Source organism: Rhamphochromis sp. 'chilingali' (assembly GCF_963969265.1).
Source record: "Rhamphochromis sp. 'chilingali' genome assembly, chromosome: 19".
In the NCBI taxonomy this organism is placed as follows: domain Eukaryota; kingdom Metazoa; phylum Chordata; class Actinopteri; order Cichliformes; family Cichlidae; genus Rhamphochromis; species Rhamphochromis sp. 'chilingali'.
Genome location: NC_137946.1, coordinates 10,688,093 through 10,711,004, shown reverse-complemented (window position 1 = coordinate 10,711,004; position 22,912 = coordinate 10,688,093). Strand labels below are relative to the sequence as shown.

The 22,912-nt window shown below is 40.5% G+C and overlaps 1 protein-coding gene across 1 annotated transcript; it reads right to left on the bottom strand.

The window, feature by feature from the left end:
* Window positions 1-1,176: 1,176 nt before the first annotated feature.
* Window positions 1,177-22,275, bottom strand: tmem164 (transmembrane protein 164). The gene is made up of 6 exons (XM_080867805.1): window positions 21,431-22,275; window positions 11,900-11,949; window positions 9,486-9,552; window positions 7,770-7,848; window positions 4,415-4,515; window positions 1,177-1,701 (listed from the first exon to the last, which is right to left on the bottom strand). The coding sequence occupies exons 1-6, from the start codon at window positions 21,866-21,868 to the stop codon at window positions 1,495-1,497; spliced, it is 942 nt and encodes a 313-aa protein (XP_080723931.1). The 5' UTR covers window positions 21,869-22,275; the 3' UTR covers window positions 1,177-1,494.
* Window positions 22,276-22,912: the final 637 nt, after the last annotated feature.

Here is a 22,912-nt window from a genome sequence, read left to right as displayed (position 1 = left end):
TTCCATGCTGGCTGCATGGCAAATCCTCTTAATCTTCTCAGCTCTTTGTAACAATATGCACATTTCCCACAATGCCAGTCTATTTGGCGAGCTCCAATTCATGATCACGGTATTAACGGAGACACAAAGTGGTAATATCTGTTGGTCGTCAGCAGAATAAAGTCAGATTTAATACTAACGCAAGCAACATGGTTAAAAGGCAAAAAATACACGCTTAAACATACACACAAGGAGAACTGTGATGAGCTACAATCACCTTTATTTTCAATACAGCACATACACTCAAACTGATAGAAATACAAAAGTTCCTCTTATCCCTTCTTTGCAGTGAAGTTTAGAATATGCTACAGTAATATACACACACATCCCTCATATTTGAAATGATACATACCATGACTGACATCTTCTAACTTATCAGTTAATACTTCCTTTCAAACGGGCCATGAATAAATGACCCACAGTGACCTGATGCAGAACATCAGATGCATTTCTTAAAATACAAACTGGAGTGTGGCTCGTTACAGTTGCGGTGGAGAGAATGGATGTTTTGTAAGATACATTAATCCAACCCAGAAAGACACTTTATCTTGGGAAACACCGAATTCCTCCCACTCGAGATTATACCTCACTTATTATGGTCTAACGGCACAATAAAACAAAGACTAATAAACAAAAAAACTCCTTCACAGAGATAATATTAACATCCCACTGTAGATTTCTGGATCCTCTTTCACTGCTTTGAGTCGCAGCATCTAATACACCCTCCTGTCCCCTGATTATCACAACTGGAATGATCTGAACAAGTTGGAGACAGAAAGGCAAAAGAAACCTCCACGGCGATGCTTTCATAACCCGCACAGCCGTGGAGTCAAGTGGGAACAGAAGAACGCCAGAAAGCTTTCAGTCGTAACAACACTGAGAGTGTCAAACAGAAATCCTCACGCTATACACAGGCAGTAACTTTTACAACTGCTCAGATTTTCATTCAGCTCCAAAGTTCAAGTTTGAAGCAAATAAACTCGCTAACATATGATCTAGTGCAACTTTAAAAAAACCCCCCGAAAACAATCAGAAAAGTGTAACAGCTGGAGATCAGTAGTGACATTTGGGTGACCCCTATTTTCTGTCCTCAAAGCTTAAAAAGAAGCAGCTGGAGTAATTGCCACAAATTCGCTGACATATTTCTGAAAATAAAAAACAACAAAAAACAAAAACAAAAAAACGAACAAGGGCTAAAATCTGGCCAACGCCACAATTCTAAGTGCCAGCTTTAAAATGCCCGGTACGTTTGTGCATGCAAGCCAACTACAACGCTAAAAGAATGACACGAAGATTCACTGGCCCTGAAATGCTCGCTTGTTTCTGTGAAACAAGTCTTAAAAGATGCATTAAAATGTTGATTTAAAAAGAAAGACAAAAAAAAAGACACTGTAAAAGCAGGCATTTGGAGTAAAAGGAGTGAAAGGCTAGGTCTGAATGCACCTTCGTGGACATTCAGTCAACTTTCTTGCTGCGCAGTCTGAGTGTGTCCAGCAGGTATCTGCAGGCGGTGCCGCTGTGCTGCGAGAGGAGTGTGAGGAGCTTCCCGTGGATGAGCGTCAGCAAGGTCTGGTGGCCCGTCGCCCAAACCCGGTACCAAGGGCCGTAAAATGGATCGGACACAGCCGGGCAGAGCATGTTATTCAAGTTGACCTCAGTCGCCTGGAGGAGAGCAGAGACGAGACAGAGTAAGACCTAATTTGATGCCAATATGAATCCAAATTTATCCAGTGGATAATTCATTATTTTAATTTTTTTAAGCAAACATTATGGTTGACTTTGCTGTACATATCTTTACAATCATTCTCTTCCAATAGATTTCAGCTCCAAAAAGCAGACACTTAATTGACTGATGTCAGACTTCATTGCCTGGAAATCCTCCATGACTTATTAACCGGCTGTTGAATGAGTCGTATCATTGTAATTACTAAAGATTTTCAGGGGTTTTACAACCATTTAGTCAGCACATGCTAGAAAAGACAAACATCAGCACTGTGGGCCTTACAATCACAATTCATTGATTACTCTGTACTATCATTTTTCAATCAAGCAGCTACTCTCTGCCCTCTTTGTGCCAGAAACACCCTGGAACTTAAAGCTGATGAATTGCTTTGTTAGGGAATAATGCTGATTTGCATCCAGCAGAAAATAAACTGAATGTTGGTCCAAAATAGGAGATCAATTTGGAGGCAACAGGCTGCATAATTTTTTACTATAAACTCTAAAGTTGTGAACAAGCCAAACAGGGAGCATCAGTGGATCATCAATAATTAGGTGTTAATATCTCAGGATTTATGACTAACAATATCACACACACACTTTGTTAGGTACACCCGTTCAACTGCTCATTAATGCAAATATCTCAGCCAATCACGTGGCAGCAGCTCAATACCATTTAGGCATGTAGACATGGTAGAGACAATCTGAGTTCAAACGTAGCATCAGAATGAGGAAGAAAGGTGATTTAAGTGGCTTTGAATGTGGTTGTTGGCACCAGACTGGTTGGTCTGAGTATTTCATTAACTGCTGACCCAACTGGGAATTTTCCCACGCAGCCATCTCTAGGGTTTACAGAGAATGGTCTGAAAAGAAGAAAATACCCAGTGAGCAGCAGCTCTGCTGGTGAAAATGTGTCATTGATGCCAGAGGTCAGAGGAGAATGGCTGGACTGTAGGTATTCAGCAGAGCATCTCTCAACGCACAGCATGTCAAACCTTTAACCGGATGGCTACCACTGCTGCCAGCTAAGAACAGGAAACTGAAGCTACAATTCTCACTGCACAGCAAAATTGGACAGAAGATTAGAAAAACGTTGCTCGGTCTGATCTCTTGATTTTTGCTGTGTCATTCAGATGGTAGAGTCAGAGTCAGACTGTGGTTCAGGCTGCTGGTGCTGTAATGGTGTGGATATTTTCTTGGCACAGGTGGGGCCCCTTAGTACCAAAGTGAGCACGATTCAAACACCACAGCCTGCATGAACAAGCCAAACAGGGAGCTGACCGTGTCCATCCTTCTATAATCACAGCGTACCCCGTAATCTGCTTTCTTCAACAATGAGCTCACTGTACTCACTGGCCTCCACAGTCACCAGATCTCAGTTCAATAGAGAACCTTTGGGATTTGATACAACAGGATATTTGTATCATCTGCAGCAACTGCAGCAACTGGTACACAGGTTGTCCTTCCTTGAAGAATTTTGATAAGTATTACCAACAGCATGCTGACAACAGTCCACATGAAGCTCTGAGCCTGTGCTGTCACAGTTTGGCCCTCATCGCTCAGAAGCCTACGCCTGCCAAATTTTCCTGCTTCTATTACAAATAAACCTCACTCTTCCCTTTCTACCCCAGTGACACCCTGTTTAGTTTATTTTTATTACTCACTTATTATTTTTAAGAGTAGTATAAAGGAAATGCACCTACAGTTTGCTTGTACAAGCTGGTATAAAATGATCTGAATCAGCTCTTTCGGTTTTAATATTTACTTATTGTAAATTATTTATGTGAAAATTTAAGTATTAACTTTGTAAAATGGGAAAAAGAGGTTGTTTGTTGGTGTTCATAAGCACGTCGCATGTTCAGAAACAGGCCTAACATGTGTGCATCACTGTGGGGACCAGTTCAGACATGCATGGATTAAAAACATGACAATGATTATACCTGCTGTCTCTGTTTAGCTGCCTGCTGCAGACCAATCCAAAAATTGGCAGATGATTAACTATCCAGGACATATTGGGGGAAAAGTATGCATGTTGCTCAATGAGAAATCATCCAGAGTACTTAACTAAGCTCCATTTTATCAACTGCAGTGTGTAATGTTTTTTAGCTCTAGATAAAAGGCCATAATTTTAAATCCAAATATACATTTTCTTCACTTTTAAATTGACCAATAGTTCTCCTCGTGTGGGTTTTCACCCATAGTTCAAAGTTATGCGTGTTGGTCATTTTAAGTTGGATACGAGAGTAAATGGTTGCGATAATGTTGACCTGCTCAGGGTGGTGTACCCCGCCTAATGTCAGCTGAGACAGGCTCCAACCCCTCCTATGACAGAGTGGATGGGTGAATGGATGAACAGCTCTAGCTACACTGTGAACTCTAAACAAAAATATCTAGTATTTTCACAAGGGTTTGCTCATTAAGCTTAGACCTTAACAGTCTAGGCCAATGCTGAAATACTTTTTTTCCCTCTGTACCTGTGTAACTACTATTTTTTAGGTTTATGTTATTATTTTTTTTAAAAACAAAAACCTACAATTTCAGTTTGTTTGTTTTTTAAATCTTAAAGCTTTACCACAACTTTATGTCTAAGGCAGTGATGGTGTAATAAAAATATAGTGAAATAGCACACAGTGTCCAGCAGAGGGCTCCATCTTACCAGGCCAAGGAGCTGCAGGAAGGTGAAGTGATAGAAGAACAGGATGCCTGTAGAGAGCACAGCCCACCACATATCTCCCAGAGGCTCAGGCTTGTACACACCTGCAAAAAGAAACACTTTGAGTTAAAGAGACAGCAAACACACAAAATGTGTCATATGTGCCAGTCCTGGCCACCCGTTTGACGACATGTAAACTAGAGAAGAACCAAAAGCTATTTCTATACACTTCCTCTTTTATGTGTCCTTAACACGTCAGCAGAGTTCATAGAGAGAAAGTGGAACCACAGAAAAAACAAGAAACAGGATATGGTGTCAAACTGGCTTTTCCTGTTTGCTCATTGCTGGCATTCGGAGGACAAGTACCAGGAAGTCGTATCAAATGTGCTCTAATTGTACAACCTTAATTCTGAAGATATTGGCATGCTGTAAATGTAATGCAATTTAATGCTTTAAGCTGCATTTATGAATGGGACAGAAATTAGGCTCTGACAGGATCATTCCTGCTTTTAATGCAATGCACACTGAGGGAATGACAATCACAGGTTTCCAATATTGGTTTTCTGTGTTCTTTGCGCACAGAGATTTCTTCCGATTTTCTGAATTTTTGATGATAGAGATGCACTGTAGATGAGGAACATTAATCTGAAATGCAATTTATCGCAGAATGGAGAACCGCTGCCCATTTTCACTTTTTGTTGTTGCCATCAAAGTCAAAACGAGCTAATATTTTTCACATGTAAAATGTGTGAATTTAAAATGTGTTCTACTGTGAAGAAATTACAGCTTTGAGGTCTGCAAACCATTGCATTCTGCATTCATTTATATGCTAAACAGCATCCCAACTTTTCTGGAATTGGATTTGCATAGGCAAGAAAATAACCCCATCTGTTGAGCTCTACTGTTACATTGCTAATAAACATGATCAGGCACTTCTATTCTATTACTGGGTTACAAGCTTGAAAATTTGCATCGATGTCAGTTTTACCAGTTAAACAAGATGAACTGTCATCTGTGCTTACAGATCAAGGTTTGAATAAAGTTGAATAAACGTTGCTCCCACTGATGTCCTGCTTTAGACTCACTCATTTAGTTCCTTTTATCAACCCCTGGGTTTTAACAGCTCAGATGTCTTCAGTAAGAGCTGTGCTCATGTTCAAATCTGTCTGCATTCACAACACGTTGCATAAACAATTTTTAGGAACCATGTTAACTAGTTTACTGAGATTGGCAAAATCAAAAAGAGGCACACAACAAGGAAATAAGACTAGTTAACAAACTAGAAGTGAAACTTCCAGAGAGTAAACATAACTGAGTGTGGATCACCATGAGCTACAAAAAAAGGCATCACTCACCAAGTCCATAATCAGAAACTATAACCTGGTCGCTTTTTTAAACCCAAGTCCATATCCAGCTTTCAAAGGCTCTCTATTGTGCTTTACTGAGCTTTCAATAATGTCTAATGCATAATAGATCTACTGTTGCCAAATAATCAAAAAATTAGTCCAATAATTCAGTTAAACTTTAACTAATACAGTATCAAATCATAACAATAGTGGCCTCAAGCTTTACGCTGTAAAGTAAAGACACTACAATAATGCAGAGAAAAGCCTAATAATCAAAAAAGATTACCCCCTATGGGCAAGCACTTGGCGACAGTGGGAAGGAAAAACTCCCTTTTAAACAGGAAGAAACTTCTGGCACAAGGCGGCTCAGGGAGGGGTAGGCATCTGCCATGACGGGTTGGGATGGGGATTGGTGGTTGGGTTCAAGTGATGGTGTGTGAACAAAATAACTGTCAGTGAATTTTTTTCAAAGTTGTGCAGTCACATGGCTTGGACACACTGGTTTTTCCCTTAGTGGACAATTACAAGTAAGCACAAAGTTTTACCACAGACATTGTCAGTCGGGACACCACATGGACAAGGGGGACAAAGTCTTTTAATCTTTGAAATTCAGGTGTTTTGGCGCCTATTACCACATACACAAACACTTGCAGAAAAATAGGTTGTTTTACAGAGCTCTGTACTCGCTCTGTTGTAATACGAAGCCACCGTTGCAACAAGTCAGTGTTTGAAATGTCTGGGAGGGATGAAATTTCACAGTTATCTGTAAAAGGTCTTATTGCATCTAGGAGCGACAGAAACTTCAGCCCATGCCAAGCTACAGAGTGGGGTTCACAACTGTTGAAATGCACTATATGCAAAATTCACCAACACTCTTCTGACACCACTGTTAATTTTGTTGACCAATGATTTTCGTCATAGTTTTTGTCCATGACTTTTATCATCGGGCGAAAATAAGAAGATGGCTAAATAAAAACAAATGTAGGAGGGCAAAAACTATGATGAAATGTACTGACACTTCAGTGATTAAACATTTTACGAAAATATTCTGGAGAGATGCAATTCAATTCAGACATAATCAAGTTGTGTTGAAAGAAAGGACAAGTTTGGAAGTGATCTCCTTGTACTGTAAGGTTGGATGAGCACATTTGATCTGCCCCTGTGTGTGTGTGTGTGTGTGTGTGTGTGTTTGTTTTAATGGTCCAAATAGGTCCTAACTAAATCAAAATTTGCTGTCAAAATTACATGATAACTGCAGAGTCCCAAACCTCCTCTGACATTATCGTCAGCACAGAAACTGCAGTTGGTGCTTCGTAGTATGGGTTTCTCTGACATTAAGCACCAATGGCAGTTCCTATAGATGTAACATGTAAGAGGTGCAGTACTTTCAGCCATAAGCAGTATGAAATCTGCTATATAGAGATTGAGCAATTTAGTAGTACTGTTTGAAAGTTAGCTGTATTAAAGGGCCTCCTGTATATGGTTGTATGAGACTCCTTTTATGTCATCCAGGTCATTGTAGTCTAAAGAGCTAGGTTTTTATAGCGGGTTCACCCGAAACCTTGGCTGATTGTGACCTACACCCCTTTTCACATCTTGGCTCGTGTGATTAGGTGGAGGATCAACAGGGAGTTCATGACCCTCTTGGGGGGACACTCCCCTAGGACACATGTTAAATCTGGGATTCGACACCATTTGAACTTTGAACTGAAGAAGCTTCTCGGATGAGAGGTGAAACGTCTTCAAGCAACTTAAAGAAGTCCAGACGCTTTTCCTTCCAAGCTCTTTAGAGAACTCCTTTTAGTTAAACTGGTTTTATAGTTGCTCTTCAGTATCATCTATGTAAGTGGAAATGACCAAACAATCTTTCATTAACAGACACTGAACAGACAAAACAAAAAGCTGGTATCCATAGCATCTCAAATGACACAGACAAAAAGTGAATCCATCCATGGAGATATTATCACTTTGCTCGGCTGACATGTGAAAAGTCAGAATGAAGAAACACCTACCTCCTTTCCTGAAAAGATAAACAGGCACCAGGTACATCATGGAGTGCTGGATGTAATAGATCTCTTTCTCAAATGGCAGCTGAGAAAATGAAAAGCAAACAAACCATTTTAATTCTTTTACAGCACCCAGATACAGCAGAACAGCCCCCAACTTGCTCTGGGCCCTGAAATCTTAAAGACCTGTGGCCTCACAGTCTCCAGCTATGCTACTGCTTAACAAGCAACCATGACAGAACATTACCCAAGTGAACAAAGAGATGGAAGAACAGCAGGTACACCGTCTGTCTATTTTAGCTGCCTTTATAAGGCACCTTTCTTCTAAAAATGTATGGCCTCATTAATGATCACTGTCATCATACAAAATCTATAATAATAATAATAATAATAATAATAATAAAATTGTATGAAACTTGAGTGTTTACAGCAGTTTGAAGTTGGAGCTTTCGTTTCTCAGGGATTACGTGTACATATGTTGACCATGTTTTTTTTGTTTTTTTAAAACTGGGTGGAGTGGGTGGAGACGAGTGTCGCGGTGATTTGTGAAAGAAGAATGGCAGCAAAAGTGAAAGGGAAGATTTACAAGATTGCAGTCAGACTTGCTATGATGTCTGGTTTAGAAACAGTGGCGCAACCAAAAAGACAGCAGGAAGAGCTGCAGAGCCCAAGATAGATGGATAGTTTAGAAACAAGTGAATCTCAAGGACATTTTAAAGACAAAAGTTAGAGAGGGAAGGCTGAGATGGTTTAGATATGTGCAGAGGACAGATGCAGTGCAAATATTGAACAACAGATGTTGAATATGGCTACACCCTTTGTTTGTCCTGCTGTCAGGCAGCAGGAAAAGGCAAAAGAGAAGATTTATGGATGTAAAGCAGGAGGACATGTAAAGGGTTGGTGTGACTGAGGAGAATGGTAGGAACAGGCTTAGATGGAGACAGATGATCCACTGTGTCGACCACGAAAGCATAATATGGGTTCCCTTTAATGGTATAACTCAAGAAACACATGAGATCTTTGTCCACAGTGTTTTTTTTAATTTACAAGTGACTGATGTAAACTGCCTCTTTTCCTGTTGGTTGGCAGGCACGTAATGTTCAGGGTGCAATCATAGTTTACTGTGCTCTGTAAGAAATACTGACATAAAGTTTATTGATGTTATAAAATGCAAAACAGCTGTGTAAGCCTTCATTCCCTGCTTGAGAAAAACAAGTTTATCTGATAGGGAACTGCAGATATGGCAGAACAGCTCAGCCTTATTTCTGTGAGAACTGTTATAAAAGGAAAAGCACTTAGTCTTAATGGCTATGCTGGGTTTTTTTTTTAAGTTTAAAACTTACCAAAGTGACTTCATTCAAACAGATCAAGTTTAAATTTGTGAAATATCTCCTGCACCCACTCAAGCTGCGCCTTGAGTGAGTCAGAGCTTTCAATTTTAATTCAATCGTTTTATACGGCGCCAAATCATAACATAATCATCATCATAGGTCTCTTTACACAGCAAGTTCTAGAGCTTACGATATTATAGAGGAAACCAATGATACCTGCACAGACACAGTGTAGTCTTTTTCAACACAACATCGCCGTTCCAGAGGTAAGTGATAACATTCGTTTAGCTGCTCAGTGAGTCCGACACTTAACCTTGTACACCTTGGAGACCTAACAAAGGCTAGAAGAGGGCTGCTCATAAATGAGATCTGAAGATCACGGTCTACTTACCAGTCTGGTGTTGACTACAGGGAACATTAAAGCAAGTAATGCACCATTCAACATGTGGACCTGCAGCCTGAAAACAATAAAAATGTCAGACATTAAAAATACCTACAAGGTCACTTGCTATTTACCTAATCTGTGTAAACCTTTCTGAGTCATGTTAGTTTCTCTCCTGTCCTTCTGGTTTCACTTTGCTCTCTTCCCTCTCCAGACACAGAGCAGCGCAGAGGAGAGAAGTTACCGGGGTTGAGCTATGGTTAAAACAATAAAGGCTTTCTAACAAGTGTGAGTCTGTCTAAAGCATCTCTTTCAGATTTATCATCAATGAAAGAAAAGAGGAAAAAACAGAATAGGAGAGGGAGGGAAAAGGGCTGTTATTACTACACTCCCCTCTTGACTTCTGCAGGCCATTTGCCCTCCCCAAAGCATTCAACCCATAGAAGACTCTGCCACTACTGACATATGAATCAATTCCAGCTGATATAAGGGACAGAGGAACAGGTGGAGGACAGCTTAGATTCTATCCCATGTTGCCGAAAACCAATCAGACTCCTCCCTGATGCTGTTAGCAGCAGCTGTCTCTTACTCTTTGTCAAGGTCAGTTTCTTGTGGGAGCGCTTATTGTCTAAAGTCAGGTCAGTAAAGTTTCAGGCGATCACTCTCAAAATAAATTTGCTTTGATGTCACGATTTAACAAATCAGTGCATCCATCTACTCATTCAGACTAATTAGTATAATTTGGTTTGAAGCTTTTAGTTGCACCATCCAGCGCACACATATAGCCTATCTGCTCCTAGTGGGAGCTGCGATGCTTATTTAGTAAACCTGTATAAATAAACCCAGCATAAGGAAAAATGTGTCTTTTGAACTAACATTAATGTTAAGAGGCTCCAAATACAGAACAGAAGCCAAGGAGCATGTGTGTCAGAGTGTGGAGCTCCATCTATCTCCTGTGACTGCTCTTTTTGTCAAATGAGCCAAAATAACTGTTGTGACAGACGAGGTCGCCGGGAAAACAGCAGTGCCGAAGTAATGCCGCTTCAAATAAGTCCGGCTGTCACTCTTCTGAAAAGCGGTTCATTCAAATTCAAAATTTACAAAGCGTAACGAGCATTAGCGACCTTATATTTTTCCATCACTGTAATTAATTGCATGTCATAGGCCAAGACCTGAACCTCTGATACTGTTGTAGCGTAAACTTCTACTTTATGTAGTAACTATTTAATATGACGCTGCTCCTGCTAATTTTACAATTTTTATTTGGCAAGTACAGTCCAGTGGTTGTTGAACTGCCTTCATACATAAAAGGGATAAAGATGTAATCTTAAACATAGATTTACCATTTGCTACTGCAGGAGAATCTGAGCTTTACACGCAACAAGCAAACGTTTCCAGCAGCTACTACTTCACATTACAGAAAGGTACAGTGACTGTTATTGTGAAGCAGTCACAGGAAATGTAGCACATCAAAAATGTCAAATATTAAAATAATAAAAAAGGATCTATTTTAAACTTGTTATGTGCTGTGTTCATTGCAGGTAGAAGACCAAACCCTCTTTGGTGGGCAGCAGGATTAGTTGGGGCATTCTACACGGCAGTCACTTTGAAACTGTAAATGTGGTGAAATAAACTTGAGGTTTGCATGTTTCAGTTAGTGGGCCTGGTTCCACACCACCATCACAGAGTAAAATGCCATGTTTACACAAACAAATGACAAGCGCCTCGAACAAAAGGCCATGACTCTATTTCTTACATAAATGAGACAAATTAAAATATGTTGTTACGACAACAAATGAACTAGCCGACTATGTGAACGAACATCTTGACCTGGTGGATAAATAATGTTGGCAGTTCAGTAATTCTTCAAACGATTGGATATTTATTGGGGCATGTTTCACATTTCTATCCCATGTAAGAACCAGCTTTTTGTGGTTTCATAAAGTTGCTATGACTCTGTACACTGTGTTCACTGTGAGGCTCCCGTGGGCTACTGGAACAGAAAGTGACCCTGCTTGTATTTATTTCTGAGTAAATCCCACATCATGTTCCCACCGGCAAAACCAGAGTCATTTCTGCTGAATAATTAACTGCTCAGACCGGATGAGTTGTTGAAGAGGAGACTATAAACCCAAATACATTACTATACAACTGCTTACTATGGGGGAAACCAATAAGTAATTACAATCAACGTCAACCACAATTTGGATTATATGAAAACAAAAACCATGAGCTTTGTCTGCCCAGTCATTAGACGTTACATTCAGCAGGACAAGCGGCTCATATGGCAGTCGTGGCCTTTCTACAGTCTGCACTAAAAAACTCTATATTTTGCCAATTCAGACCTTTAAAGTTTAACTTAAATGTAGACGACAAGTTGAAAACACTAAACAGGAAGAACCCAGGAGTGCACGTACGCTCACCTGAACACAACCATAGCTGTCTTACATGGCGGGCAGGCCAGCAGGAAGATCTGTTGAGGAAAGCAGAGAGAAATGAGCAACGACATTATTGCATTAAGCTCATACGGTTGTTATGGAACAGCTCGAAGGCTTTTAAGAGCTTTCAGCTCCGAGTTCTGCAAGAGAAAATGAACTGCTTTAACAAGTTTGTGCTAACACAAGAGCAGAAGCATTGAACAGAACATCCCAAAGGCAACTGTGAGGTCTCCTTAGTCCAAATTAAGAAAAAAAAAAAATACATAGAAGAGGTTCAGACAAGAGGATAGGCCCACAATTAGGATGGAATTTGAGGCATTAGAGCTGCTGGGTGTTGGCACTAATGAGCTGATTTCATGCTAAACAATCTCAGTTCACAGCTCACTACTTGGAAGTCAGCTTTCACAAGAAAAGGGAGGCAGCATTTGAAAACAAAGGTGAAGTGACTTCCTGATATATTTCCATTGCCAAAAATGATTTCTACCAACAATCTGACTTTATTCTTGTAAAGGAGAGTGGATCAAAAGACAGCCTGCAATCTGTGCATGGTGATTGGGCTACTGGGCCCCGAGAATAGTTCAAACAGGAATTTGTTCAAAACACCATCTGACACACGAAAACTTAGTTTGCCTGAAGGCTGGAAACAGAATTACAGAAAAGAAACTGACCCGAGATTCATTCTCCAAACACACAGTTGATATATTTGGTTTGTTTTTTGTTTTAAATGCGTCTCCGGGATTGATCTGTGGCGTGCCTATCAACTTTATTAATCTGCAGCGTGTGTGGGACTATTAAAAAACACTCAGACTTTCATAGTTATATTTACATCTTCAGTCTTTTCTACATATTTCCCCCTCATTCTAACACGTGAGTCATGTTTCGCGTTTTAAAACACCACAATAAAGTCACGAGAAGGAAACAATGCGTGAAAATGTTTTGCCGTGGATAAAACGTGCTTGCCAAAGCTGACAGTTTGTTGGTTCCTGCAGATGTCATTACTGTCAGCCTCCATTGTAAACAGGGGTTGGCAATACGTTGCTGGCAGTTAAACGTTGTCACTTTGATAATTTGTCTCATGTCTGAGCTATCAAAGCAATTAGACAACGTTCTGCAACTTGGAGCCCTCAAGTCTCTCATTTTAAATGAATAAGAAGTCGTTATAAAATAAACATGCCATAGAGTTGCGAGCTATTATCAAATAAATGTTGCATATAATTGGTTGTACAGACTATGTAAGGTTTCTTTAGCTCATTTCAGTCTCATATGAACACTTCTGTGTCAATCAGTTTTGATATTGTGTGACGATTTAATATTTTGCCTGAACGTGGCAGTGATGCCGTCATTTTCTCCATCACCTTTCAGCCAATCACCAGTTTATGGCACCTGTTAATCGCTAGTGTAACGCTACCCTTTTGGCATTAGTGTCACTTTACCCTCTGATCCTTTACTTATTTGTAACGGCTTGACCTTGTTCACTTTTTGCATCACAGAATCAGAGGAGAACATTAAATTTGCCTTTCTTATGTTTGTCACTCCTTGCTTGACTGTTAGCCAGAGCCTTAGGGCAGCCTTCACTGCAAAATATTGTTTTATTTGAACATTAATGCCGTGAAGGATAGAAGTATATAATTCACAACATTCGCTGAAGTATTTTTCTTATAACGACAACTTCCACAGTTTTGCAGTACGAGCCAACTAAGAAAAAAAAAAACTGACAGTCAACATTCAGCAAATAACATTAACATAATATCATAAAATGTCAAATGTTATAATGGGTTGTATTTGCACACATTTTTAAGAGAAGTAAGTGGATGCTTTTCTGTATGTGGCAGCAGTAAAGGTCTTGGCTCCAGCGGTGCCATTAGCTCTACTTTAACAGCACACAAGAGAATAGACTCAGAAATGGATTTCATGCAAATTACTGAGCAAGAAGATTTAGCCCATAAACACTTCTGATTGTTGACTTTATGCAAGCAAAAAGAAAGAGAAATTCATGTGGTCATGCCGGCACTCCAACCTTGGACGGACACTGATATTCCTCGATCAAAATAAGTTGAGTTCATTTGAAATTATGCTAAGGTTGGGTCTGATCCAAGAAGTATTCAGGGAAAGACGTTCTGTGTTAATTCAATTCAAAATCCCATTTAAGCCTATAACTAGGATTGATCTCTGGGTGGGACACTGGTCCAAGAAGTCATGATCCTATTTATAGGTGAGAAAGACTACTTAAGTGTAATCCAGTGACTGCTGTATATTTTCAAAGAAGTCCTGGATTAAAAAACAAAGAAAGGAAAAAAAAAGGTATAAAATCTGCTGTGATGCAAGTACAAAAATATGCAAATCAGGTATGCACAGTAAAAATTAGGTGTCAGTTAATGCCAGATCTGACGTTCATTTTTTCACTGAACAAACTAAAAGGTACAGAAATGAATCATATTTGCGCTCTCTGAGAAAGGCCATCAATTAATAAGTAGGTACTAGATATTTTTATTTCCTGGTTCAGGAAACGCAGTTCTCTCCCGTGCGTCGTCACTGGCATGTTCTTCGATGCTCATTGAGTTAATTGGCATTGACAGGAAATGACTTCCTGATTGCTGTGAACATTGACAGAGTTGTGACCATGAACCTTCCAGGAGGCGAGCTCAGTGACAAAAGACAGACTGGTATGCAGTGTGAATTTCGCTCTGCCGCTGAAAGCAAACAAACTGGGCTGGTTAACTATTTAGCGTGCTGACGGAATTGTGTGAAGCAAGTTTTTCATAATTAATATGAGAGCCTGTTTTGTTACCTGAGCTGTAGGATGGATTAACAAGGCTGGAACTGGGCCCACTCCTCACATACACTGAAGCTAAAGCTGGTGAAGCTAATCTGTAATAAGTCCAGTTTGTTCTTTGTGGTCTATTACACAGTTTACAGCTGTAGGATTTCTCTGCAGGAAACACATCACACAGTGCATCATGTGCTCAAAAAGCAACGCATTGCGAGTGGGTGTTTTTGTAGTCGTCAACCACACTAAAACATGCAAACCTCAACCACACAAGTGCATCAAAATGCTCCCATATCATAGAACCCTTGTAATTTTCAAACCCATGTAATTCTGTTAGAAATAAAAATACCAGCATGTCAGATTTCACTCTAAAATGGGTTCATTCATCATATAGTGAATTTCAGGGTGTGCAAGAAACAAAGAATTGCTAAAAGAGTCATTTTGACACCCATAGAAATCAATGAAAAATGCTCATGGCATCCTTGGTTGCCTAGCAACAGGTTGTTTGTTTAAACATATTTTGATATCAAGGCCCTAACGTTAGCCAGAACTAGCTAGATGAAGCAATTGATAGGATTAACATACAACGAACTATAGGTAACTCCATATTTGATATTTTATATTTAAGTGGATGAGCGGAGAACCAGGCATGTTGCTGTTGGCTGTGCAGAGCAGCGGTGCACCCATGGCTAAACGGAGCAGAGTGTCCACAATGTGGAGAACTAATATGAGGAAATAAATATGACTATGTAAATAAATGTCAGGGAAAGGGTCTAGACTGCAAAGAAAGCTCAGAGCACCAATAATACCGCCCCCCCCCCGCCAACAACAACAACAAAAACAACAGTTAATAGAATTATCTCCACTTGTATAATCACAGTAATGAGTCAAACCAGTGTTGACTCGAAGCATTTTCTGGAATTACAGGGAGTAAAAGGGAAAGCAGTCATTCAACAAGACAAAATAAATAAAAAATTTGAGAACATGACCTTGCAGACAAATATAGTTCAGCATGGGCGAATATGATGGGGACATTTAAACTACCTTCACAGTGTGTACCAACTTGTGTCAAGGTAAGGGTACAGCTGAAAGTTGTTTGCATAGAAAGATAAAGGAGTTATTTATAGATTAAAATACATCATTGCTAATAAGTCAGACTTCCTTTTAACGAGTGCAACCATAGAGTGACATGCCGCAGTGTTTCGAGTGCGATGCACATGAGTAAACATACTGTGATGCTCAGGGTTATTGCGACAGCTGCTACATTAAATGTGGCTATACCTAACGATGAGGCCGATGATCTGTTATAATGGTGCTGATTATTTTTGCCATACACAGACTGTTAATACTGCGATACATCCATTTATCGGCAGCCTACGCGCATCCATTCAAAGCTGCTGCAGAAATGCAAGATACCTGCTTTGCAGACAGATGACTTGACGTTTCCTGCAGCCGACAGCAACATTTATCACGTGCCCACGTGATATCTGTTAGCTGCGAGTTCAGCTGTGCCTGGCGAGATCTACAAGGGAAGAAAGTTCACTTGATAAAAGAAGGTCGTGTGTCTTTAACTTGTGGGAAAAAAAAGAAGAAAAAGAAAAAGGGAGAATCCAGTGGCAGGCGATGCCTCATTTGGACAGCGTATAAACGTTACACTGTATGGATGTAAATGCCTTTAACCTTTATCCCTGAACACTCATGATGACAAGCAAAGAGCTCAGACAGAATCCAAGGCTCTACGCCAGGGGTGTCAAACATAAGGCCCAGGGGCCAGAACTGGCCTGCCAAGACTCCAATCTGGCCCACTAGAAAATGTGAAAGAGGGATTTTAGACTAACTGTATTTTTTAAATAGGATTTTTTTCCTACAGCTTTTCCTACTGATAAAGACCTGCATGGCCATTTATAGTGCACTGAAGTAACAAATAAACATTTAAATAACATAATGACTATTTAGTACATAATTTTCCATTTTCAGAGCGAATCCACTGTCTGTGAATTAAGAAAAACTTGGATACCAACATTTTTGGTCATTTTACACAGCTTAGAGCTACAGCTCAGAAATGCTGACAGATTTCTTTCATTTACAGCAGAATTTCTGTCATGTAGAAAACCAGACTTGTTATTAAAACTGCACTTTTTTATATGAAGATATTTGTGGGACTTGCTGTGTAAACACTTTCACTCTAAATGTTTCACTGGTTTGATCCACTTAAGGTGATAGTGGGCTGCAGGTGGCTCACGTACAAACATATTTATGAGGGAGAGCCAATGAAAAAACTTCTTTATGTCGATAAAAACAGAATGGCTTGTTTCAGTTTCAGACAGCAGAGGGACCGCACCAGAGTTCAACACAGAATCTATGTAGAACATACAACGTAACCTACATAAGCGGTTACAAGCATAAATGTCAGTGCTGGCATTTGGTAGTTAATGCCAGCACTGACACTACCTGTCAGTGCTGGCATTATACGTGATGGAAACAAACAAAAATAAATGCTGGGACTTTTCTCCTTCTGGGTTCATGGTGTTTTTCATTCCCCATTGAAGTGTAAATCAGTAAGGTCGGACTGATGAACAGTTTGCACAGAGGTCCATCATAAGCAGAACACAGAACTATGAACCTGGAAATTTGTATAATAGGTCTTTTAATAGCTGTTATGTTCAAGCTCTTTGTTCTTTATCTTTGTGCAAGCTAGTTCTGAAATCTAGAAATCTATAAAACGGCAGGGGAAGTTCGTACTGTCTTCGTATTAGCACCAATCGCAAGCCATAGAAGAAGCATAAAGTGCGTGCCCCTCCATATATAGATTTCTCCAACTTGATATACCCATTATTTGATTTAGTTGTTTATGGAACCACACCCATTTCCGCTGGCCTCAAACGGAAATACACGATAATAAACTGATCAGTCGGGAGACCCTCAGCGTGCCACGATGACTGCTGCGGTACTATGTGGTGGAAAACGTACGAAAAACCCGTGCTGCTGGATGTGAAGCACTCAGTCATCACACACTAAACTCCATCCCCTGTGGGGCTTTCTCACCTTGATATTTGCTCATACTTGCTGCTCTGTAAAAGCTCCTACTGACACCGCCTCTATTCCTCCACCTACAGATACTATGACTGTGCCAACAAGCACCACATTTTCCCAAAGTCGCATTGCTTTGTGCTCGGAGAAGGAAAATATCAAACTCACTAGCAAACCAAATTTGTGTTTTCAAGAATAATGCCAGTCCTCTTCAAAATGTGGATTTGGTTAACAGTCATGAAAACCAGCTGCTGCATAACAACACTGAAAGGCACGCAAACTGACGCAGTGTAGCAACGAGAGGGTATTTTCTTTTCAACAGCACAGAGGTGGTGTTCGTTCCTCATTGAGTGTACTTAAGAGTGAACTGAAACTCACTATTGTTTCCAGATGCACAGCTTTAACAAGCTCAAATGAGACAGGAAATAAATGGGTGCTTGGAGAGCTCTGCATCCCTCTTTAGATGTTTTTATCTGAGGTTTCCATCAGGCCTGAAAGGGATTAAAACCACACCCATACGCTAGAGATGCAACATGAGGAAAGTGTGATCACGATAGGAGCTCATGCATGCATGAAACAAAACAAAGAACAATTAATAAGCCACGATTTCTTTAGAAGAATGTTCAACAAAGACAGCCGAGCCCACAGGCACTACCTTTAATAAAGCAAGAATGCAGGAATGCATGACGCCTTCTCTTTTCCAGCTTTTTTTCTCCCCACATCAGATTCAAGCTTCAGCAAGCACGTGCTACAAATAATCAGTTGGTGCCAGTGTCAACACCCCCTCACCCACCCCTCCTCTGGATGGGAGAAAAAAAAAATCTATACGTAGATGATTTTCACAAGTTGTGAAAGCTGTACAACTTCCTTTTAAAACCCATTTCCTCATTTGATCACACCCCTTTTAACACCAACAACACATACACTGCTGTCCATCTCGCCCTTACATCAAGGACATTTTACTACAGTCAGTCAATTTTTCATCACAGCCAGCAATTCTTCAGTGTCCGCTGGTTGTCATGCTACCTCCCTGAAACCTGAAAAATCCATCATCATTGAGCACATCAGCTTTGCTCTACTCTTCAATTTTCATGATGACTTGTCACATGGCAGTCATGCACCATGAAGATCAAGCAGTCTGCATGTGTAAACAAGCAGGTACTGCATATTTTGACTCATGATGGGGCGGCTGTAGCTCAGGTGGTAGAGCAGGTCATCTACTGATCGGAAGGTTGGTGGTTGATTCCTGGCTTCCCCTAGTCTGCATGCCAAATATCCTTGGGATATAGGGCTGCCACAAACGATTATTTTGATAGCCGACTAGTCACCGATTATTTTTGCGATTAGTCGACTAATCAGATCATCATCCATTGGACGTAAAACTACAGCTTATTGCACCAGCAGCATCTGCTCTTATATAACTATCATTAGCTTACAGCTTTAAGTGTTTAAGGTCTGTGCTAACTAAAAATAAAGACAAGATGATAGTTTATTAAATTTTAATGAAATTTGCAGATTGTTTCGGTGAAGTTTAATAAACTCCTTGCTATCTAAAATATAACAGGACACTGGAGTATATTCTGGAGCATCTCACACTTCTGATAATCAGTTGTCTGCTTGAGTTTATTCAGCTGTGTAAAAACTATAACTTTAATCTCAGACAAACTGATTTACTCAGGAACAAATAAAATACTAAAAAAAAAAGCCAAACAATAACATTTTAAGTTATCTAAGTGACTCATATATATTTAACCTGAGTAGCGAAAGAGGCGGTGGGTTTGAAAACGATTTGCGGGGAGTCCGGTGTTCTCGCGGCGCTAGTGAGCCTAGCCCCCGGCTCGCTAACGAGCTAGTGGGTAACAGATGTCTCCGAAAACGTCGGAGCGCTTTTGAAAATATGTGGTGTCCTGATAAACTGAGCAGATATTTGAGGTTTACACAGCTACATTCTCGCCTGAAAATATGTTAAACGTTTATTTTGTGACCCAGAAAGAATAATAAGAGTAACATTAAAACTAACTAGCTGCCGCCATTGTTGGAAACTGCGCTGGGCCGCGCTATGAATTCTGGGACACAGCTGCTTCTTCTTCTTCTTCGGGGTTTAACGGCAGCTGGCATCCTTGTATATGCAATGCTGCCATCTTCTGTTTCAGTCCGTTATTACACTCTTAAATCCTGCCACTTATTCCTGCGTCTTTTGTGATCTTACAAAGCTTCAAACGACGCTTCGACTATTAAATCAGTCGTCGACGATTTTGATAGTCGACGTAATCGTGACTAGTCGACAAATCGTGGCAGCCCTATTGGGATATTGATATTGCATTAAAGTTGTCTATTGAAGATGTTCATTTGAGGATCCTTCCATTATGTTAACTTTTATTACAAGTACGGTCAGAAGGATTTCATACACATTGCATATTTGTGCTTATTTCGAGTTGATGTTCGGTTCATTAAGGGTCTTAAGCGTCACTGGCGTGACTGTCCAGGTGATACATGCTGAGGGAAACTAGAACATAGAAGGATGATTGCATGCATGCTTACAATACATATAACACATATAATCTAGGAATGTGTCAGGCCTGAGGCCTTAACTCATTTGGTGTCTCACTATATTTTACTCTACTTGGCAACAGATGACCACAGTCAATAATTAGCCCCAGAGACCCTGAGGGCTTGAAGTTTATTACCTTGTATGGAAGGTGTTATAGAAAAGAGAAGTTCTATGTCTGTTTGTAGCCATTAAAGATGTACAAGATGTACCATTAACTGTGACTAATGTCTGGAACCTATTTTTCTGGGCCCTCCATGGTTTGTCTCACTGCTCTACATTGATCGATTTCGCGACAATACTAACCCCAAATTGCTCTCGGGTGTATCCATCGGAGTATGAATGTGTGTGAATGTTAGCTATAAAGCACTTAGAAAAATGTGCTTGTGCGAATGGGTGAATGCACAAGTTGAGTAAAGCGCTTTGAGTGTTCAGATGAGTAGAAAAGCGCTACATAAGAACCAGTCCATTTACCATGATCTAAGTGTTATTTAACACATAAAAGCAAAGACACAGCTCCCTAATGCTGATTAAAGAGTTTGACATCGACCTCAGGCTGGAATTGACCTCACCGGCTTACAGGCTGTTGATACAACAGCTTCATAAAATAATATTTGGAGACAAAGAGGGGGACAGCTCTGGTTTCACAGCCAAGGAATGAACTTGAGATGTCTTCTTTCGTGGCAGCACTGGACCAACTCCCTAACACACGGAACAATGATGTCCAAACAAGGCTCAAACTTGTACTTTCTTACCGAATTTCCTGTGGTTTTTAGAATCAATTTGCTTCTATTACTTTATTAAAAAGCTTTAAATGTGCTACATATATTAGTTTATAATTTCTTCCCCTGTTCTAAGCCTCGCATGGCTCAATAAAAAGCATGCTCATGTATCTCAAGGCGCCATAAAGCCATTAAGAGACAGTGATTGCAAAATATCGATCAGGGTGCTCCACCAGAGCTGGAGATGGGTGAGATCAGGTCAACAACCAGTTAATGAAAACAAGGGCTTCGAAGTCCAGCCAGCACACTAAAATTTATACCCCATCAACCCATCAGCTTTGAGAGGACAGCTCGGAAGAGAAGATGACATCTTCTAATAAATCCCCACTAGTCATACTCGTAATCCTAAAGGGCACACATCAGCTCTTTCCCTCCAGTGTCATGCTTACCTGCACCATGGTGACGACATGGCAAGGATTCAGCAGATATATCAAAGTCTTGGTTGCAAACTTGAAGCCAACCTCCACTCCGAAAGTCATGCACAGGGTAACCAGCAACAGGTTCTTGCCCAGACTATCCTCCTTTGCCCTTATGCAGTCTTTCCCGGCTACTCTGAGCTCTTTGGAGATGTTTATTTTCTTCAGTGCCACCAGAATCTCCACCAAGGAGATGAGGACGATGACCAGACTCTCGCTGATGCGCTGCTGTGGAGCGAGGAAGGCAGCACACTCGGGGCCCCCGTTGCCCTCAAACTTGGGGTCCACCCCGCCGTAGATCCAGTCCAGCAGGCTGTATATGTTATATCTGGACATATTCCTCTTCTCGTGTTGGAAAAGATACGAACAGGATGGAATAAAAGACGCCACACCGACCTCTTGGCGAAACATGAACTGCAAGATTTGCCTTTCGCAGCTCGCCTCGTGGTCGACAGATAGACATGTATCGACTGCCGCCCCGGTTCGTCTGAGTAGCTAAACTACCTCATCCACAAACGGAGGAGGAACTTCAGCTAGCGACAACAGACAGCCGTAGTCAAGATTACCAGTGGATGCTGCCGGTGGTGGTGGTGGTGGTGTTAGAGGGTGCTGCCAAGCCTCTCTTCTTTCACGTTCCTCACACACTTAGCTCGCTAGCATGGACAGTTAAACTGTAGTCGGCATCATACAAAGCAAGCCAGTGCGCTGGCTATCAGCTCTCAGACACATCAAGCTGGAGAGCTGGTATAGTTAGCATGTGTTAGCAACAGCGCCGACAGCCGTTAGGTAGCTAGCTCATCTACCGAGCCTTACTGAAACGAACAGGTATACATTATAGATTTGACCCCGAGTTTTGCCTTACAGGCTCATCACAATGCTAAAGGAAGATAAGATAAGATAAGATAAGATAAGATAAGATAAGATAAGATAACCTTTATTAGTCCCACACGTGGGAAATTTGTTTTGTCACAGCAGGAAGTGGACAGTGCAAAAGTTATGACGCAAAAATTAGAATACAATAAGAATAAATACAGTACACAGCTGTACAGAAGGAAGCCGAAATATAAATAAATCTTACATCCAAAATGAAAAAAAGAATGCAGTTTTCCTCTTATGTGAATTTCCAAATTAATCGATACCATGTTCAATTATATGCTAATATTAAAGTTCGAGATATTGATGTCTGTATATCTAAGCTATGTTGTTACGTCTCATTAATCACTTGATGTTCACAGGTGATATTTACGACTGTTTGAATGTGCAATTAAATTGTAAAAAACTCAAAAGAAACTAAAAAAAAAGTTTATTGAGTGACCCGAGGAATTAACTTGGTTCAATGAATATACACACTGCCTGAGTCTCTCTTCTGAGGGCACATAAAACAGTCTCTTCTTTGACACACGTGACACTTGCCGATGGGGCGTTCAGGGAAAATACGGAAACCTAATACTAAGC